The sequence below is a fragment of the Rhagoletis pomonella genome, unplaced genomic scaffold, assembly GCF_013731165.1.
Source record: "Rhagoletis pomonella isolate Grant_MI unplaced genomic scaffold, Rhpom_1.0 Rhpom_scaffold_00694, whole genome shotgun sequence".
Taxonomy (NCBI): domain Eukaryota; kingdom Metazoa; phylum Arthropoda; class Insecta; order Diptera; family Tephritidae; genus Rhagoletis; species Rhagoletis pomonella.
Window position 1 is genome coordinate 52019 of NW_023459248.1, and position 15515 is coordinate 67533.

The 15515-nt window shown below is 34.6% G+C and overlaps 2 protein-coding genes across 3 annotated transcripts; one reads left to right on the forward strand and one right to left on the reverse strand.

Moving 5' to 3' along the window:
* On the forward strand, positions 1–1433 carry LOC118751430 (odorant receptor Or2-like). The gene is made up of 5 exons (XM_036486255.1): positions 1–105; positions 224–362; positions 435–702; positions 773–872; positions 1335–1433. Exons 1-5 carry the CDS (start codon positions 1–3, stop codon positions 1431–1433), a joined length of 711 nt encoding a protein of 236 aa, XP_036342148.1.
* A 2084-nt stretch (positions 1434–3517) lies between these two features.
* On the reverse strand, positions 3518–14987 carry LOC118751425 (uncharacterized serine-rich protein C215.13-like). Of its 2 annotated transcripts, none has more exons than XM_036486251.1 (6): positions 14880–14987; positions 14651–14758; positions 8165–8247; positions 5045–5187; positions 3812–4189; positions 3518–3730 (listed from the first exon to the last, which is right to left on the reverse strand). In XM_036486251.1, exons 2-6 carry the CDS (start codon positions 14718–14720, stop codon positions 3610–3612), a joined length of 795 nt encoding a protein of 264 aa, XP_036342144.1. In that variant the 5' UTR covers positions 14721–14758; positions 14880–14987; the 3' UTR covers positions 3518–3609. The 2 variants fall into 2 exon arrangements, with proteins under 2 accessions (XP_036342144.1, XP_036342143.1); XM_036486250.1 differs by having other exon boundaries at positions 14846–14951.
* Between the last annotated feature and the right edge of the window lie 528 nt (positions 14988–15515).

Consider the following 15515-nt stretch of genomic DNA (forward strand, 5'->3'; position numbering starts at 1 on the left):
ATGGTTTGCTTCACGGCCATATTGCGCGCTATGGTGGTCTTAACGAAGCAACGTAAATTCGTGGACCTATGCAACGTAATTGAGTACTGGTACCAAGAAATGCAGGTAAATATGCAGTTTTTTAACAGCTTCGCCATTTGGTTTTTAATTTCGCGCGCAATTCGCACATAATTTTATAAAGTGAGAGACATTCGTATTTAATATATATGTATGTTACTTTCAGCATCAAAATGATCAAAACGCTTTGAAAAAATTGCATGAACTTACTTGGAAGGCACGCTTTTGTACCAAATATTTGATGCGTTGTGTGATACTTGTTAATATTTTTATTGCGCTTCAACCAATAGCTACTGGTTATGGCAGTAAGTAAAATAGTGAATTTTATGAGCCAAACTAAAACTTGTATATACATATGTACATATATATTTTCAAAGAATTTGTGGCCGATGTCGAGTTACCAGGCATCGATTTTCATAAGAGTCCTGCATATGAAATAATGTACCTCTTGCAATCGTGTTGGGTTGTTCCCGTATCAACGTGCTCATATATTCCTTATGTGAGTTTTCTGCTAATCTTCATATATTTCGGCATTTTCGCAATTAGACATCTACAACAGAAATTGGCAGATTTATGTTTAATGGATGAAAAGGACGCATTGGAGAGTGTAAAATTATGCGTGGCCTATCATATGCGGATCATCAAGTGAGTATGGCATGATAAGACAGAATGCGCTTTCAAGAAAGAATGCGCGCATAATAAATTGTACTTTAAGATTCCGCGAAGACTTGGAGGACTTCTTTTCGTTAATGAGTTTGCTAGACGCAAGTTTGTACTGTCTTACGCTTTGCATGATGTTAGTTTATACGTCAATGGTGAGTAAACTACAACAAAATTAGTTGATAAGCTGCTTTTAAATTAATTAAATGTTTTTCTTTTATGTTCCTTTGTCACCCCTAGGAATTTACTTTGCCACTTTTGATTAAGGGCATCGGAATTTTACTTATTTTAACTATTTTAATATTTCTAACCTATTGGCTGGCCGATATTTTCGCTCATGAGGTAAAATTAATATTTTCCAACATATATGTATGTATGCATGTATTTATGCGCTTTGGATTTAAAGAGTCTACATGTAGCTGAAGTCGCCTACAATACTAACTGGATGGATCGCGGTAAAGAATTTCGTAGATGTATTTTACTAATTATCGGCAGAAGTCAACGTCCCTTGACGGTAAATTGTTCTTAATACATTTTTTGTAGATTTCATAATAGTAATTATGTTTAAAATGTTATTACACAAAAATCATATATAACTTCTTTTCTTTAATCCTTAGCTCACCGCTGGTGGTTTTAAACCGATGAATATGAACACTTTTATGACTATAATGCGTACATCTTATTCATTTTTCTCACTTCTGCAGAGTACAATGTAAAATTTGTGAAAGTTTGAAATATACAAAAGGAGCTAGATACATACATAGCTGTGTTCGTATGGAATAGTAGGCTCCGTGAATTAAAACCGCGTGTATTCCTCGAGGGTTTAACTCCCCGATATAAGCTACTATTCCATACGAACACAGATATGTATGTATTTAAGTGTACCAATATACTTTACCATGCTTGAATATAAAGTTGTAGTTTCTCTCTTATGTCTTTGATTATGCTCTAGCATTCTTCAAAACGGTTGTTGTGTGTTTCGCTCATTAACACACCGAAAACTGATACTAATTAAATATTCGACAATATTTGGAACTTCTCTTCTGACGCGCTACTTCCACCGACATCAGGATTTTCATGTATGTTACCTTCGCTGAATACTTCTGTCCTTTCACACTTCTTTTTATCCTGCAAATTTATGTATGTAGACGTATCCTTCCAATAAGTACACATTATCAATAAAATCTGTATAATTTTCTTCTTCTACAAATTTGTTTGGTTCGTTGCAGTGGTGTCTAGGTCACAATTAGAGTATTTTTAAACCACTTTAAAGCACTTCTCCCGGGGGACATTTTGTCTGATGAATCTACCGATTTCGCTAATGGTAGCTCCTGATAGTTCGGTTAGTGATGTTACCAAGTTTCTGCCTAATGTTTTACGTCTAGTATTCGAAAGTAGTCCTATTTTTGTCGCATTTGTTTGCCTATCGGCCAGTGCCCCGTAATGGATGCTACAATTCTGAAAACCTCTGGCCTTGATCTTCGTCTTCGTCTTGTTGTAGTCTGGCCATAGTTTTCTCTATATTGTACAGGTCTGTATATCTGACCACCTGCGTCTAGCCAGTTCAAGGAAATACGAATTCATCTCTCTTTGGAATATCGGATTCATCCAAACCGGCTCCTGCCTTCGCCAGCTCACCAGCCTACTCATTACCTTCTATACTTCTACGTCCGTCGACGAAAGACCCGAAAACACACTGAGGCTGATTGACTTCGCCAAGGTCCAAAACTTTTTAGTACGCAGTACTAGGATCAAGCATAAAAAGATCGATGAAGCTGGCTCCAAATCGAAAAACCAAAAACTAAATCGATCATGTTGTAATAGGCGGAAGGTACGCTTCCAATGTTTTAGATGTGCGTACACCCCCAGGGATTAACATCGACTCGAACCACTGACTTTTTGCACCCAATATACGGGCTAATTTATTCACCATTTAACTCTCATTCCTCCTCCTGCACATATGAAAGCAGTGGAACCACCTTACCGCCGCCGAAGAAGTTGTGGAAGAGATTCCGCCTTCAGGGCTACGCTGCGATCGGGCGCGACGCAAGCTTTGGTGGACCGATGTATGGAGCAGAAGAGGGGACCTAGTGACCGATATGCAAAACATACTTAACTTATTTCCGCCTTATTGAATGGTAGTAGTATAATTGAAAGCAGTGGAAGAGATGAACCCTAACCCCAGTCGATGAAGACGGAGTCGATGTCCCACCGCCATACTATGACAAGAAAGGTGATACCACCATTCCCTCCAACTAAGCGTCGCGTTTAAGGTGTTATCGAGTATATTGTGTGAAATACTGATACCCACTGTCAACGAATTGATTGGTTCTTATCAGTATGACTTTAGACCTGGTCAATCCATCATACACCAGGCTTTTACAATACGCCAAACCTAAAAAAAGACTTGAGAGAATAGAGTCGACACACACCACGGAAAGTGGTCTTTATGCCGCGACATCGCTGTGAAACTGAAACGGCTGGGTAAAATTACGTTGAGCAATACCACCAGCATCGTGGGAATTAAGAAGCAGCTCTCCGCGTCGTTGGATACCAAACGAAGTTTCACACAAGGTGACTCCCTTTCGTCTGATTTCTTTAATCCGATGTTGGAGAAGATGATAACAGCCGCTGAACTGAACTGCTCAGGCATAATACTTTATAAGAGCGTGCAAGTGCTGGCGTATGCCGACGACATCGACATTATCGGTAAAAACAAGGGCACCGTCTGTTCTGCCTTCTCGGAATTAAATATGGAAGCAAAGAAAACGCCCTCATAAAAATAAAACTCACAATCAAATGTTTGAAAATAAATACCATATATTTATTGCGAAAAAACTCTACTACAAATACATATAAAAGGCGAAATGCTCAATTAGGAATTTAAATAAACTAATTTTTCGTGGTAGTGGTTTTAGCGTGAACGCCTTTCTCATCTATATAACCGCTAGTTGAGACGGTTTTGCTGACTGTTTGTGGTGTGTCTTCGTCTCCAAAGCGGCTGCTAAATTTACTAAGAGAAATTAATTTCAATTAGGCTTATCTTTTTTACGACACACTACACAAATCTTTTACATAAAAAATAGATACTTACTTAACATTAGCAGCTGGCGTATGTGACACTGACTGCTCCGTTTTGAAATAAACCGGGCCGCCATTGGATGAGACCGATGAACTTGACGAAGCCGATGAGCCAAATCTGCTGGCCACTGGTATGGAATTATAGCCGGTATTGTAGTTCCCACCACCTGTTGTTGCGGCAAAACCAGCATTGTTGGCGCCGTAGCTATTACTGCCGGTGGGAAAGTGAACGCCAGCATAGTTGCTACCATAACTGTTATCATATCCAGCGCTAGTTCCCGCACTCAAACCAACACCCACACCGGATGAGCTGTGCGCGCCACCACCCACGCCGGATGAACTGAGGGCCGAATCATATGAGGAGCCATCATCCCCAAAGCGTTGAGAAAAGCTGCGGAAAAATTAAAATGGTAATAAATTAGTTCATTAAATATAAAATTCGATTCAATACAAATTCGATACAATTTTGATCATCTGACGATTTTTGGTGTGCAGATAATTTATTTTTAATACTCCATACACTCCACGGGGCCTGGGTTCAAGCTCTGGTTAAAGTAACATCGCAAAAAAAAATTTTGAAAAAAGAATTTTTCTTAACAGCGCTCGTCCCTCGGCAGGCAATGGCAAACCTCCGAGTGTATTTCTGCCATGAAAAACAGCTTCTCATAAAAATACAATCGCCGTTCGGAGTCGGCGTGAAACTGTACGTCCCTCCCCTTTGTATTACAACAACAAAGCGCAGCCCCGAATCGTAGGAGAAGCTCGGCCGAACACTTACACACATAAGCTTAGTCGCAAGAAATATAAAATCGACACTTTTTAAAACTGACTAAAGAAATTGGATCTTTAAACCAAAAAAAAAGAGTGCTGGCTTTTAGAGATACAACCCGGTCGAGGTGAAAAACTACTCGGTGATTGCACATCCTTGGTTACGGCTAGATGCTCCTTCAGGAAATGCTTAGTGTGCCTGTCTAACTTAGGGCGGATAGTCATTAATAAAGTTTTGTTGTAGAATTCTTAGTAAAAGCCATTAGCAATGACTTGAACTTTTTTTTTAAATATTTTACGAGTTCAACAAGTCTCTCTTTCATAGTTCCTAAATAAACCAAAATTCTACTTCAAATAAAAATCCCCATAGGCAATTTTTATATAACCAAAAAATGATAAATACACATTCGAAGAATATGAAATTCTTTAAATACTTAAAATAACTAGTTAAAACTCCAAATAACCCGTTAACACTTACCTTGTGGTTCCAGCTGGTGTATGCGATACTGTATTATGAGTACTGAAGTAGACCGGCCCGCCATTGCTGGACGATGCAGAAGAGGATGAAGATGAGGACGAACTGAAAACTTGACGACGTAAGCGATGCAGGTATTTAGCAGTCTGTGGGGATAAAAGTATAAATTTAGCTAACGCAATATGTAAGTAGCTAAGAAAATATAAAAAATTTCACTTTAAAAGCTGACTATTTCTTAAAAGAAAGTATTTCGTCACTAGACACGAATAAAGGCGCGAGCTCAAAAGTTGACGACGAAAAACCTCGAATAAAAAACTTCAGCGCCTAGACTCTTAACATACTTCGCCGAAGTTTTTCATAAGCATCTTTTTCGCAAAATCTATTTCTGCGCCTTTTTTCGCCGTCAAAACACTAGCGCGCCTTTATTCGTTTGTAGTGACGTGATGATATATATAGACACATATTTATCAAAGAAAACGAGTCATAGCAGAGAATTTTATGTGCATAACTTCTCGATATATAGGGAAATGGCACGGTGCTACAAAAAAAAAAATCACGAAATATACCCGAAACCAAGTTAGTGTAGGTTGTAGGCAGGGTCGAGTACAACATGAAAATAGATTTATTATAGTTCCTGAACCCTCCATTTTTATGTTATGTATTAAGAAAAAAAAAAAAAACTTGGTGCATTTATCTATTAAGAGCTTTCATTTTTGATCCAATTTTAAAATTCAAACATGTTGTGAAAATGAGATTTATGTATATATGTACCTTTAAAATTGTGTATAACAAAATATTTTTAAATTTAGCTTGTTTGTAGCAGGGCTGCAAACCGGTTTTGAACCGAACCGCCGCTTTTCTCTGGCTTCGAACCGAACCATTTTTATTTTGAATTGCCAAAACCGAACCGAAACTCACTACAAAAAATGGTTTGGATCGGTTCAAAATGAAAGTCCAGTATTTGTAATACCCAACTTGGTCTAAAAATGCAACCCGTATAGCAAAATTGCAAACATTTTTTTGTTTGATAGCAACTCCGTGAGTTGTAATTTCGTCTTGTAAAGAATGCTTGTTAATTTTTGTATATAGAAGAAAATTCTTAACGATGCCAGTTAATTACAAAATTTCAAAATCTCGGATTTTTTATCTTGGATTAAAAAGTTTGAATCTTTGATGCTATTTTCTAGAAATTTTTAGATTTTTTCTAATTTTCGTACAAAGTTTGAAATTTGGATTTATATGCTTGTTGTTATATATCGAGCTATACTTTTATAAAAGAATAATGAACTTTAAGCTGATATTATTTTGACCATAGGTATACGTGTACATATGAAGTTAAGGCCAAGTGTAAGCTCCAGCCTACCGAATATTAGGTTTTCATCATTAGATGACCTAAGATTTTGAGGGTCAATTAAAAATTCTGAGAATGCTGTTTTAATCTACATACTCGACTAGGCTACTACTTGTCCCAACCTTAAAAAGTTTATTAAAAATTTTCTAATTTCCCTTTCATCGCGTTGATTTTATATATATTTTTGTTTTTTTCCATACAAAAATATTGTCCAACATACCAACAACACCAACATATTGAAGTAAATTCGTGAAAATTTGTAGAAATCAACTTAGGGCCAGTAAATTTGGCCCTTAGAATTAAAAACAGACTGGTAACTGCAATTGGTCCATCCTACTGCACTTGGTACACTATTTCCGAAACTCGTCAATTACGCGGTTTAGGGAAAAGTTAAAAAATCCCTATTAGAAAAGCAGTTGTTTTGGGTGTTTGAAGATGTCTGTATTGAAAATAACTATAATATTGAGTACTTTTGTAAATGTTAATTTGAATTTAATTCTGAATTATTAACTTAACGAGTTTCTGCGGTAAACACGCAAATAATTATTCCAAAATATCGATGTTTTGCTATGAAAATAGTCGACGCATCGAAGTATAAATTTTTTAGTCTTGTTAGTCGACTAATCGATTAGTCGAATAGCTAATACGGCTGTCCCACGACACCCCAATTGTGTAGTTCCCTTTCTCATTCGTAATTCGTACTCCAATTACCCTTCGAATTACGTAATTCGCCATATAAAATTTTGAGAGCGAATTACCTCATTTGTTGGTAATTCAGACTGCTATTTGACTAGCAACCGTAAAAAAATTTGCTAATCGACTAATCGACTAATTGAATAGCCGTATGGTCGATTTTTAAAAAGAGCTCTAGCTTTAACTCATCAAATTGTTGTGAAATAATATATAAAAATTTTATGCAAATCCGATGTGTTGAAAAATATCAATGTACATTTCAACCCATCGAATCTAAGAAATACATCGACATATTTTTGCCCCTGACATTCTTACTTTGGGTTTATACAAGACAATATAGCAATACATTCACGCTTTTATACTAATATGTTCATTGAGGTGGTTCAAAAATGCATGTGAAAAAGTAAAGTCGGAATTTTTATGCTCTCACCCCCTTAGAATTTTTCTATACCGAAAAAAATATACCCCTTTTTTATTTTGAAATCAAAAAATATTTAGAGGTGGATCATAGCGCCCAAAATTTGCTATGTATTTTATATGGGGAAAAAACAACTTTTCGTAGAAATGGTATAGAATAGTTCAAAATCAATATTTTTCTACCAGAAAACTCTATTTATCTGCAGGAAATAACAATAATAATACCCGATGGTTTATAAAACCATTTGTTCATCGCAACTATAATTTATAGGTCCGCCAAAAAACCACAAAAACCCCGAAAAATGCAATGGTAAGTATTAAAAAATGGTTAAATAAACAATTCTTTATTATTACCGAAAGTCTCCTGAAGAGAACCAGAGTTTTCCGATCGAAAAATCTTGATTTTAAAAAACTCTATACCATTGCAACGAACAACTTTATTTTTCCCATATAAAAATACATGTAAAACTTTGAGCGCATTGTTTTATGCGTTTTGGAAGTCAGCCATACTCTCATTTGTTTAGTCCTTTTTGTATATTTCGGCGCTTTCGGATTCCTGAAATAATCAATTCACTTGCGAACTCACAATTCATTACACACAAAACCCAAAATATATGATAACTGACTACCCCTAATAGATACACTCAATTCGCTGTACTTACGTGTGGGCTAACGGGATGTGATTGTGTCTTATGACCCTCAGCATCGAGTGTGTAGAAAGCTTTCGGAATGAAATAACCAGCATCTGTAAATATAAGAAAACAAGTAATTTTTAAGCAAAAAACACCACTGACTACACAACTTATTTATATAAAAATTTTGGAGCGCCGTTAATTTCTCTATGATCCTTTTCGAAAAAAGTTATCGAAAAAGTATCAGAACTGAAAGTAAGAGCGTTGGAATTTTCTTCCTTGATGACGTTTGTGTACCGAAAGCAAAAACAAAATACATGTCAGTTTTGGGTTTTGCACTACCGCTGCCACCTTATATGAATTCCCCTTGCTTAAAATCGTAAAGTTGCTCAATGTAACATACAAGTTAAAATGGCTATAGGCATTTCAAAGGTCATAATAAGAGTTATTTATATATTTTCTGTGCATTTGGCAACATTTTGGTGCAGTTACAAATGCCCTAAAAATTTGGTAACCGTTATTTTATTATAAGATATATTGTGAATCGAAAAAGACTCCGTTGAATTGATAACCTTCCTCCTTTTTTTTTGAAGTCGTTTAAAAAGAAACATTTTAAAATTTGATTCCAAATGCAAGCAAAAACTTTATGAAAATTAAAATTATGCCATAATCTGTTATGAACGACAGATTTTAATGACTCCCAATGACATTCGATATTGTAATGTATATTTATTATTTTTAGATATTTTTTGTTTGTTTATTGTTGATGTAGCCTCCACTGGCTGAACGGCTTTCGCAGGGTATATAAAGTCTGAATAGATTCAAATTTACACGCGCATGTTCGTTTAGGTTTTTTTTTTTGTTTGAATGCATGTATGTATGTACGTATGTAGAAGTGTAAGCTGATTTCTTTGTTACGTATTTTTTTCTTGCTAAGCTGATTTGGCTTTATTACAATATTTTTGTGATTTGATTTTGTTTCTTTACTGTTTTTTTGTTTTTGTTTTTGTTTATTTATTCAGCAAAATATCCAAATACAGTGAAAGCTCTATAACTCGAAGTGCAAGCTTATTAGGAAAAAAACACAATTAGAAGTAATGAACGACTTTAAAAAATTAACGAAGCTGATCGGCCGAAAAAATACGAGCGAAATTATATTTTGAATGAGTTATCGCAAAATACTGAAGTTCATTTTGGGTTGTGACGATTTTCCACTTATTGTTCTACGCGTGAGCGAAACTCCACTGTACACATATGTATATATCGTTTCTTTAATTCACAAACCAGCAATAACCAGCAAATTCTATTTTACAAGAGGAGCTCTACATATTTGAGTTCCAAAAAAAAATACATACTCTCCTTATTTTATATCTAATGAACTGGGTACTTATGGACGTTCAAGTGGCGAAAGTAGCCCATCGCCAAAATCTCTTTCGCAGCCAACTTTCTAAGCTCTCGTATTTTTCTTCTTTCGTTTTTTTTTCCTGCTTGAATTACACGAAAAAACATCAGGTATTTAAAATCTGCGTATACATATCTACATATTTTTGTGAATTTTTTCTTTTTTATTACCTTGTACTTCGTTCGCGAGTGCAAGTTAAGATTCTCAATTTGAGTAGTCATAGAATACCAGTTTGTACGCTTGTGTGTACTTACGCTTCAAGTAGTGTTTTTTTTTTGTACTTTTTATATATTTTAATAGCTAAGCAATGAACTTTTGCACGAGCTTAAACTGAAAGCGTTCAATTCTTTGGAAATGTTGCTCTAGGAAAGCATTTACTCTTTCAAGTATTTTAAAAGCATCTTTTTACTTGGAATCGTTAGAAATGCTTTTGAGTAATCATGGGAAAATCAGGTTTTCCCTTGGCTAATGTAACTGATTAGGTAAATTTAATCAATCAGCCCGGGCATTGCAGATAAGTTCTACGCCAGCGAGCAGCTGGTCTAGCATCAATATTTATTGTACATATTTACGTCGCAGCACATCTTACTTATAAATAGTATAATTTCTATTATTAATAGAATATTAAATATTAATAATAATAGCAATGGCGTATACGGGTCCAGATATTTATGGCTAGGCGTAATTATTAGTTATGCTTCTAAGTTCTATGCCGACGATTAAAGCTAACTATTTATATATACGAGTGTCATTGGCAGTGAGCAATCAACTCTGAAAAACAAGTAAATAGGCCCTAGCTAGGTTCTGGTGCGACTTAATCTTTTATACCAGGCACAAATAGCAGAAAACGAATCTCTGACTTCGCAGATTTTTTGATTATACATATTACAGTGGCGCTCACGTAAATAGTGCACTTTCATTTTTCACAATTTTCACAATGTTTTCCGTGATACGTTTCTTCGTCAATTTTTAAAAAAATATAGTAAATTCTATAACACAAGCCATATAAGTCAATGTGCCCAAATCAGGAAAATTTAACAAATTTCAAAAAATTTCATTAAAGCTCAATTTTTTCAGAATTATTAGAAACTTAAAGCTCAGTTATGCAAGACTTAGACTTGGCTTGACTTGAAAATTGTATATCTGTATTTATATTGTATATCCCAAAAAACCAACTTCACTTAGAAACTCGGTGAACTATAGATTTTTGATTTCCAAAATCACCCGAAAAAGTTACCATATTCAACAAAAAATATCGAAATGTATTTTATGTGCAGAACTATACATATGCACATTAGGGCGGTCCTTAAACCCAAATGAAAAATTTTTTCAGTCTCACCCCCTCAATCGGTTATACCACGGATAAATTTTGGTCCCGATTGGAACCCGTTATGGGGTGCCGCACAGGGGGGCAAATTTCAGTCTCCTCTATAGAGGCTAAGCAAATTAAAATCAATTTTTTTCTTTTCATATATTATCCAAAATCAATACTACTATAGTCGAAGGATTCTTGACAGGGTAATCTGAACTTTTATCCCTGTGCGACAGGTTTTAACCGACTACAATGGGGGCCAAAATTTATATTTGATTATTTCGACTATAGTAGCATTGACGTAGAGGTTGAGGCTTAGGAAATCTGATGTAAAAATTTGCTTCCTACCTTTGAGGACCACCCTAATGTACATATATCCGACGAAAATGGGTCGCTATCAGATATCATGAAGTTAAAATCTCACAGAAAGCTTCTCAGGGAATCTTGACGAAGATCACAAATTTAAGTGCGGCCGAAGAAATAAATTCATTGATTGCGCTGTTGTTTTATTAAGTTGGTACTGCTTATGGCATATAATGGTATGAAGCATGAGGCTCATGACACAAAACAGCTGAAGGCATCTGATCATTCACAGTGTCATGGATACGCTTCATTGCAGCAGAGGATTGTCAGGCGCACAATTCCCGTGGAGGGTATGTCATTTGGACACCGATATCATCCGACTTGGCATCGTTGGAGGCCATTCAGGTTATTATGAGGCTATTCAGGCTATTTATGCAAAAAAAAAATACGTTAAACTTTGGAGCACTTAAATATCTAAATACTCTTGAGGGCCACTCCCTAATGTGGAGCCTGTGTTGATCTATGTAAGGGAAGGATCTACTCTACTAACCAAACAAGTAGCACCGAATCGAAAAACTTTACCAATCCACCTTTTCAAATTATTTTATATTATATTAAGTATAGGAGGGTTGCCACCTGTTTAAAAAATTTAATTCAATTGGAATAAAGGCAATTAGGTGATTGAAGTATGTATCATAATGAGTGCCAGACGACATAGGTCTATGAAGGTAGTGTATATATTTTTAACAGGGTTGCCACCTCTTTTTAAAGTCAATTTAGTTAACTTATACACAAGTTCTTTGATATACTAAGATATGGGTGTTAAACGAAAGATTGTTAATAAATCTTTAGTTTGAAGCTTTAGAAATTTTAGATGTTTCAAGAGGATTGTCACCTCTTGAGTAGTTATTTGCCACCAATTGCAAAGTTAAGTGGATTACTAAAAGTATTGGAAACAAGCTAAATGGCTTTAAAAAAATATGTATAACTGAACGGTATTTAGGAGAGTTGTCAGCTGTTTAAAAAATGAAGCTCAATTAAATTCATCAGTTAACTTAAATATGTATCAGTGTCAGACGAATGAGATGTAAAAAGATTTTAGTTTTAAACTAATTTTAATGAGGGCTGCCACCTGTTTTAAAAGTCGAATTTATACACAAGTTAAGCGAAATATTAAAATATGAGTGTCAAAAGACTGACTTTTAAGGAAAACTTTAGTTTGAAAATATTCTTTATTAAGGTTGCCACCTATTCTAAAAGTAACAAATTAATTTTATTTTTTGAAGTTGGAAACTTTTTTTAGCGGTACAGGAGATTTTAAATGCGTGTAGCAAGACTGAGCTTTTTTGTAGCTTAGCTCATACTTTTTTCTGCTAAGGCTGCGTTTCACCAAACTCATTTAAGTGGAGATAAATTTTAATCCAATTCCCAATTAAATTTTTTCAGTTTCAATAAGCTCTTAACCGTGCTAAAAGTGATAGAAAAAGCAGAGCTGGTATACAGTAAACAGCTGATACACAATATTATGGTGTGTTTATATTGGTCGGCCGCTGTGGTGTAGTGGTAAGCAGTGCGCGCTTCCACTCCGCAACGCCAAGGTTCAAACCCTGGTCAAAGCAACATCGAATAAAAATATAGAAAAAGGTTTTTTCTTAACAGCGGTCGTCCCTCGGCAGGCAATGGCAAACCTCCGAGTGTATTTCTGCCATGAATAACAGCTTCTCATAAAAATACTATCTCCGTTCGGAGCCGGGGTAAAACTGTAGGTCCCTCCGCTCTGTGTGACAACATCAAGGCGCACGCCACAAATCGGAGGAGAAGCTCGGCCAAACACTAACATATGTGTAAGCGCCAATCTATTATTATTATTATTATATTGATCAGCTGATTACACGTGTGACATCTCTGAGTATGATTATGCTGATTTAATTTTTATTTAAGTGAAGAGCATAGGTAACTTAAATCAAAATTAAAAACAAGTTAAACTTGATTGGTGAAACCAAAATTCCAAAATTAAAGTAATTTTTTCTTAAATGAATCTGGTGGTATGCAGTCTAAGAGATAAGAAGAGTTTAGCACTTTTTTTTAGAATAAAGTTTGTGTTTAAAGGGCAGAGAAATTTTAAAAGCTGCTTGAGAAAACGGAAAATCAACAAATTGAAAATTTTTCAATTTATTAAAGTGGTTTCCCTTTATTTGATTTTTCTAGAAAAATTAGCATTTCCAAAATACCTACTTTTGGTATGGATTCCGCTTTTTTGCCTTTTTTTGCGAAAAAACGCATAATTTCATACATAAATTTTAACCTTCTTAGGGAACTTGTAGAACTCCTAAAGGGCGTCTCGTTTTCCTAATTTTTCCGACTGGGTACCTAATAATGTATACTACGCTCATCTATACATTCGTATATTTTTAAATATGAACTTCATTTAACTTTTAGTAATAAAATTTCTGCAAAAATTCTATATTTTACCTATATTTAAATATTATTAATTACAATTTTTTTTTCCCACACAGATGTATGTATGTATAAATGTATTTATGTGCATAAAGCCCGTGTCAAAATTATAAGCGCACTAATTATTTTCAAGTTTTAACAAATTGCATATTTGTTTGTTATTTAGTTTTAGCTATTTTTTATTAAGATATCCATATGTTGCTTAATTTTTAACAAAAACCTTATAAATCCAAAATTCAAACTTTGTGCAACACAAAAATCAACGCTAAGTCCTAGCTGCCTCAAACTTATATTTGTATGTACTAAAAGTAATAGACTACAAAACTGCATACTAAAAATCTTTCTAAGAAATCTAATTAAAAAATTTCAAATCTTAGCGAAAGTTTGTTGATTTCTTTAATATTGCATAAAGTTTGAAATATGGATTAATATGGTTTTGTTCAAAAATAAAAAAATATTTTATTAAAAAAATAACTAAAATTAAGGAAAAAAACAAAAATATTAAGCCTTGTAAGGTGCGCTTATAAACTAACACAGGCTGTATATTCCCAATTTCTAAATTTTAATAACACACACATATGTATGTACATAAATATTTTTTAATTATGAAATTTCAACCTGTCAATGGAAAAAACCAAAGCCAAACAATCTGCAGAACAATGACTGATCAATAATTACTAATAAATTTCAATTATGGTAACGCCTTTGTGAAAACTTCAGTAAGCTAAAGGCTTAAAAAGCACGTTCAGCTCTGGTGAATCCCAAAACTGATGATGATGTAATAAATCTGCGGTATGCTTAAAGCACGCTTCAACTGAAATATTAATAAACGGTTTATTTTCATTTTGCAGATGTTTCATAGCTTGGCGTTGAGCTTTACTCCAACAATTGTTTAACGATTTTTTTTTGTTTTTTTGTATTCATAAGCGGAAACACAAACACGCTAAGAAATACATACACACACAATATGCACGCACTATGCAAATATATTCTGAATAAAGATTTTCCACTAACTGTTAATGATGCTGAAGAAATTACTCACCGGCTTCAGCTGATGCGGTGGCAAACACAGCCGCTGCAACAACAATTACACATTCAACAAAGAATTTCATATTTTCGGTTTTTTTTCCCCACTTAAATTATTATAAATCTTCAAAAATAAACAAAAATGTTCATTAGCTATACAATGACAATGATGATAATTAATTTTTATTATTTCAGTCAAATATTAGCGTACAATTTTTGGCAAACGAAAGACTTGAGTAACGAACTTGTTAATTATCACAGCACACACAAATGTGAAGACGCAAACGACAGAACAACGACTAAGCTGTCAAAACCGCGAACGTTGAGTTTTTATATGCGATTCGTATTGATGGGATTAGATTGCGCATCAATTCGTTTGAGTCGAAATGAAGTGCGCCAATGGGGCGAACGATTCGCAAGATTTTCGAACATGACACATAAGAACTGACATTCAAAAGCACATAAATACAAATAGTACACAATCTGAGAGTGGGCTCAAGTAATGAGCGGTCAGCCCTGTTTAGTTTTATTTATTTAGAATGAGTATAGTGTGATTGAAGAAATGAAGTTCAAGTGCAGATTTTAGCTGAAAAAGCAACTCCCAGCGCTGCAGAATTCTTATTTTTAGATATGTATGAGTTTATATTGAAATTATTTTTGTTTTGCAGATTTTTTAAGACTTTGCTTTCTTCAGGTTTTTTATTCATTGTTCGCACGTAATCACTTTTTTGTGTGTGCGCTTTGCGCTATGTCAGCGATTTGATGTGTTTATTTGTATATTTATTTTTTGTGAATAAATATGTTTGCACGTACTGTAATCTCAAAAAAATCGGGTTTTATAGATTAAAAAAACGTTTGGGTTTACATATGTATGTATGTAC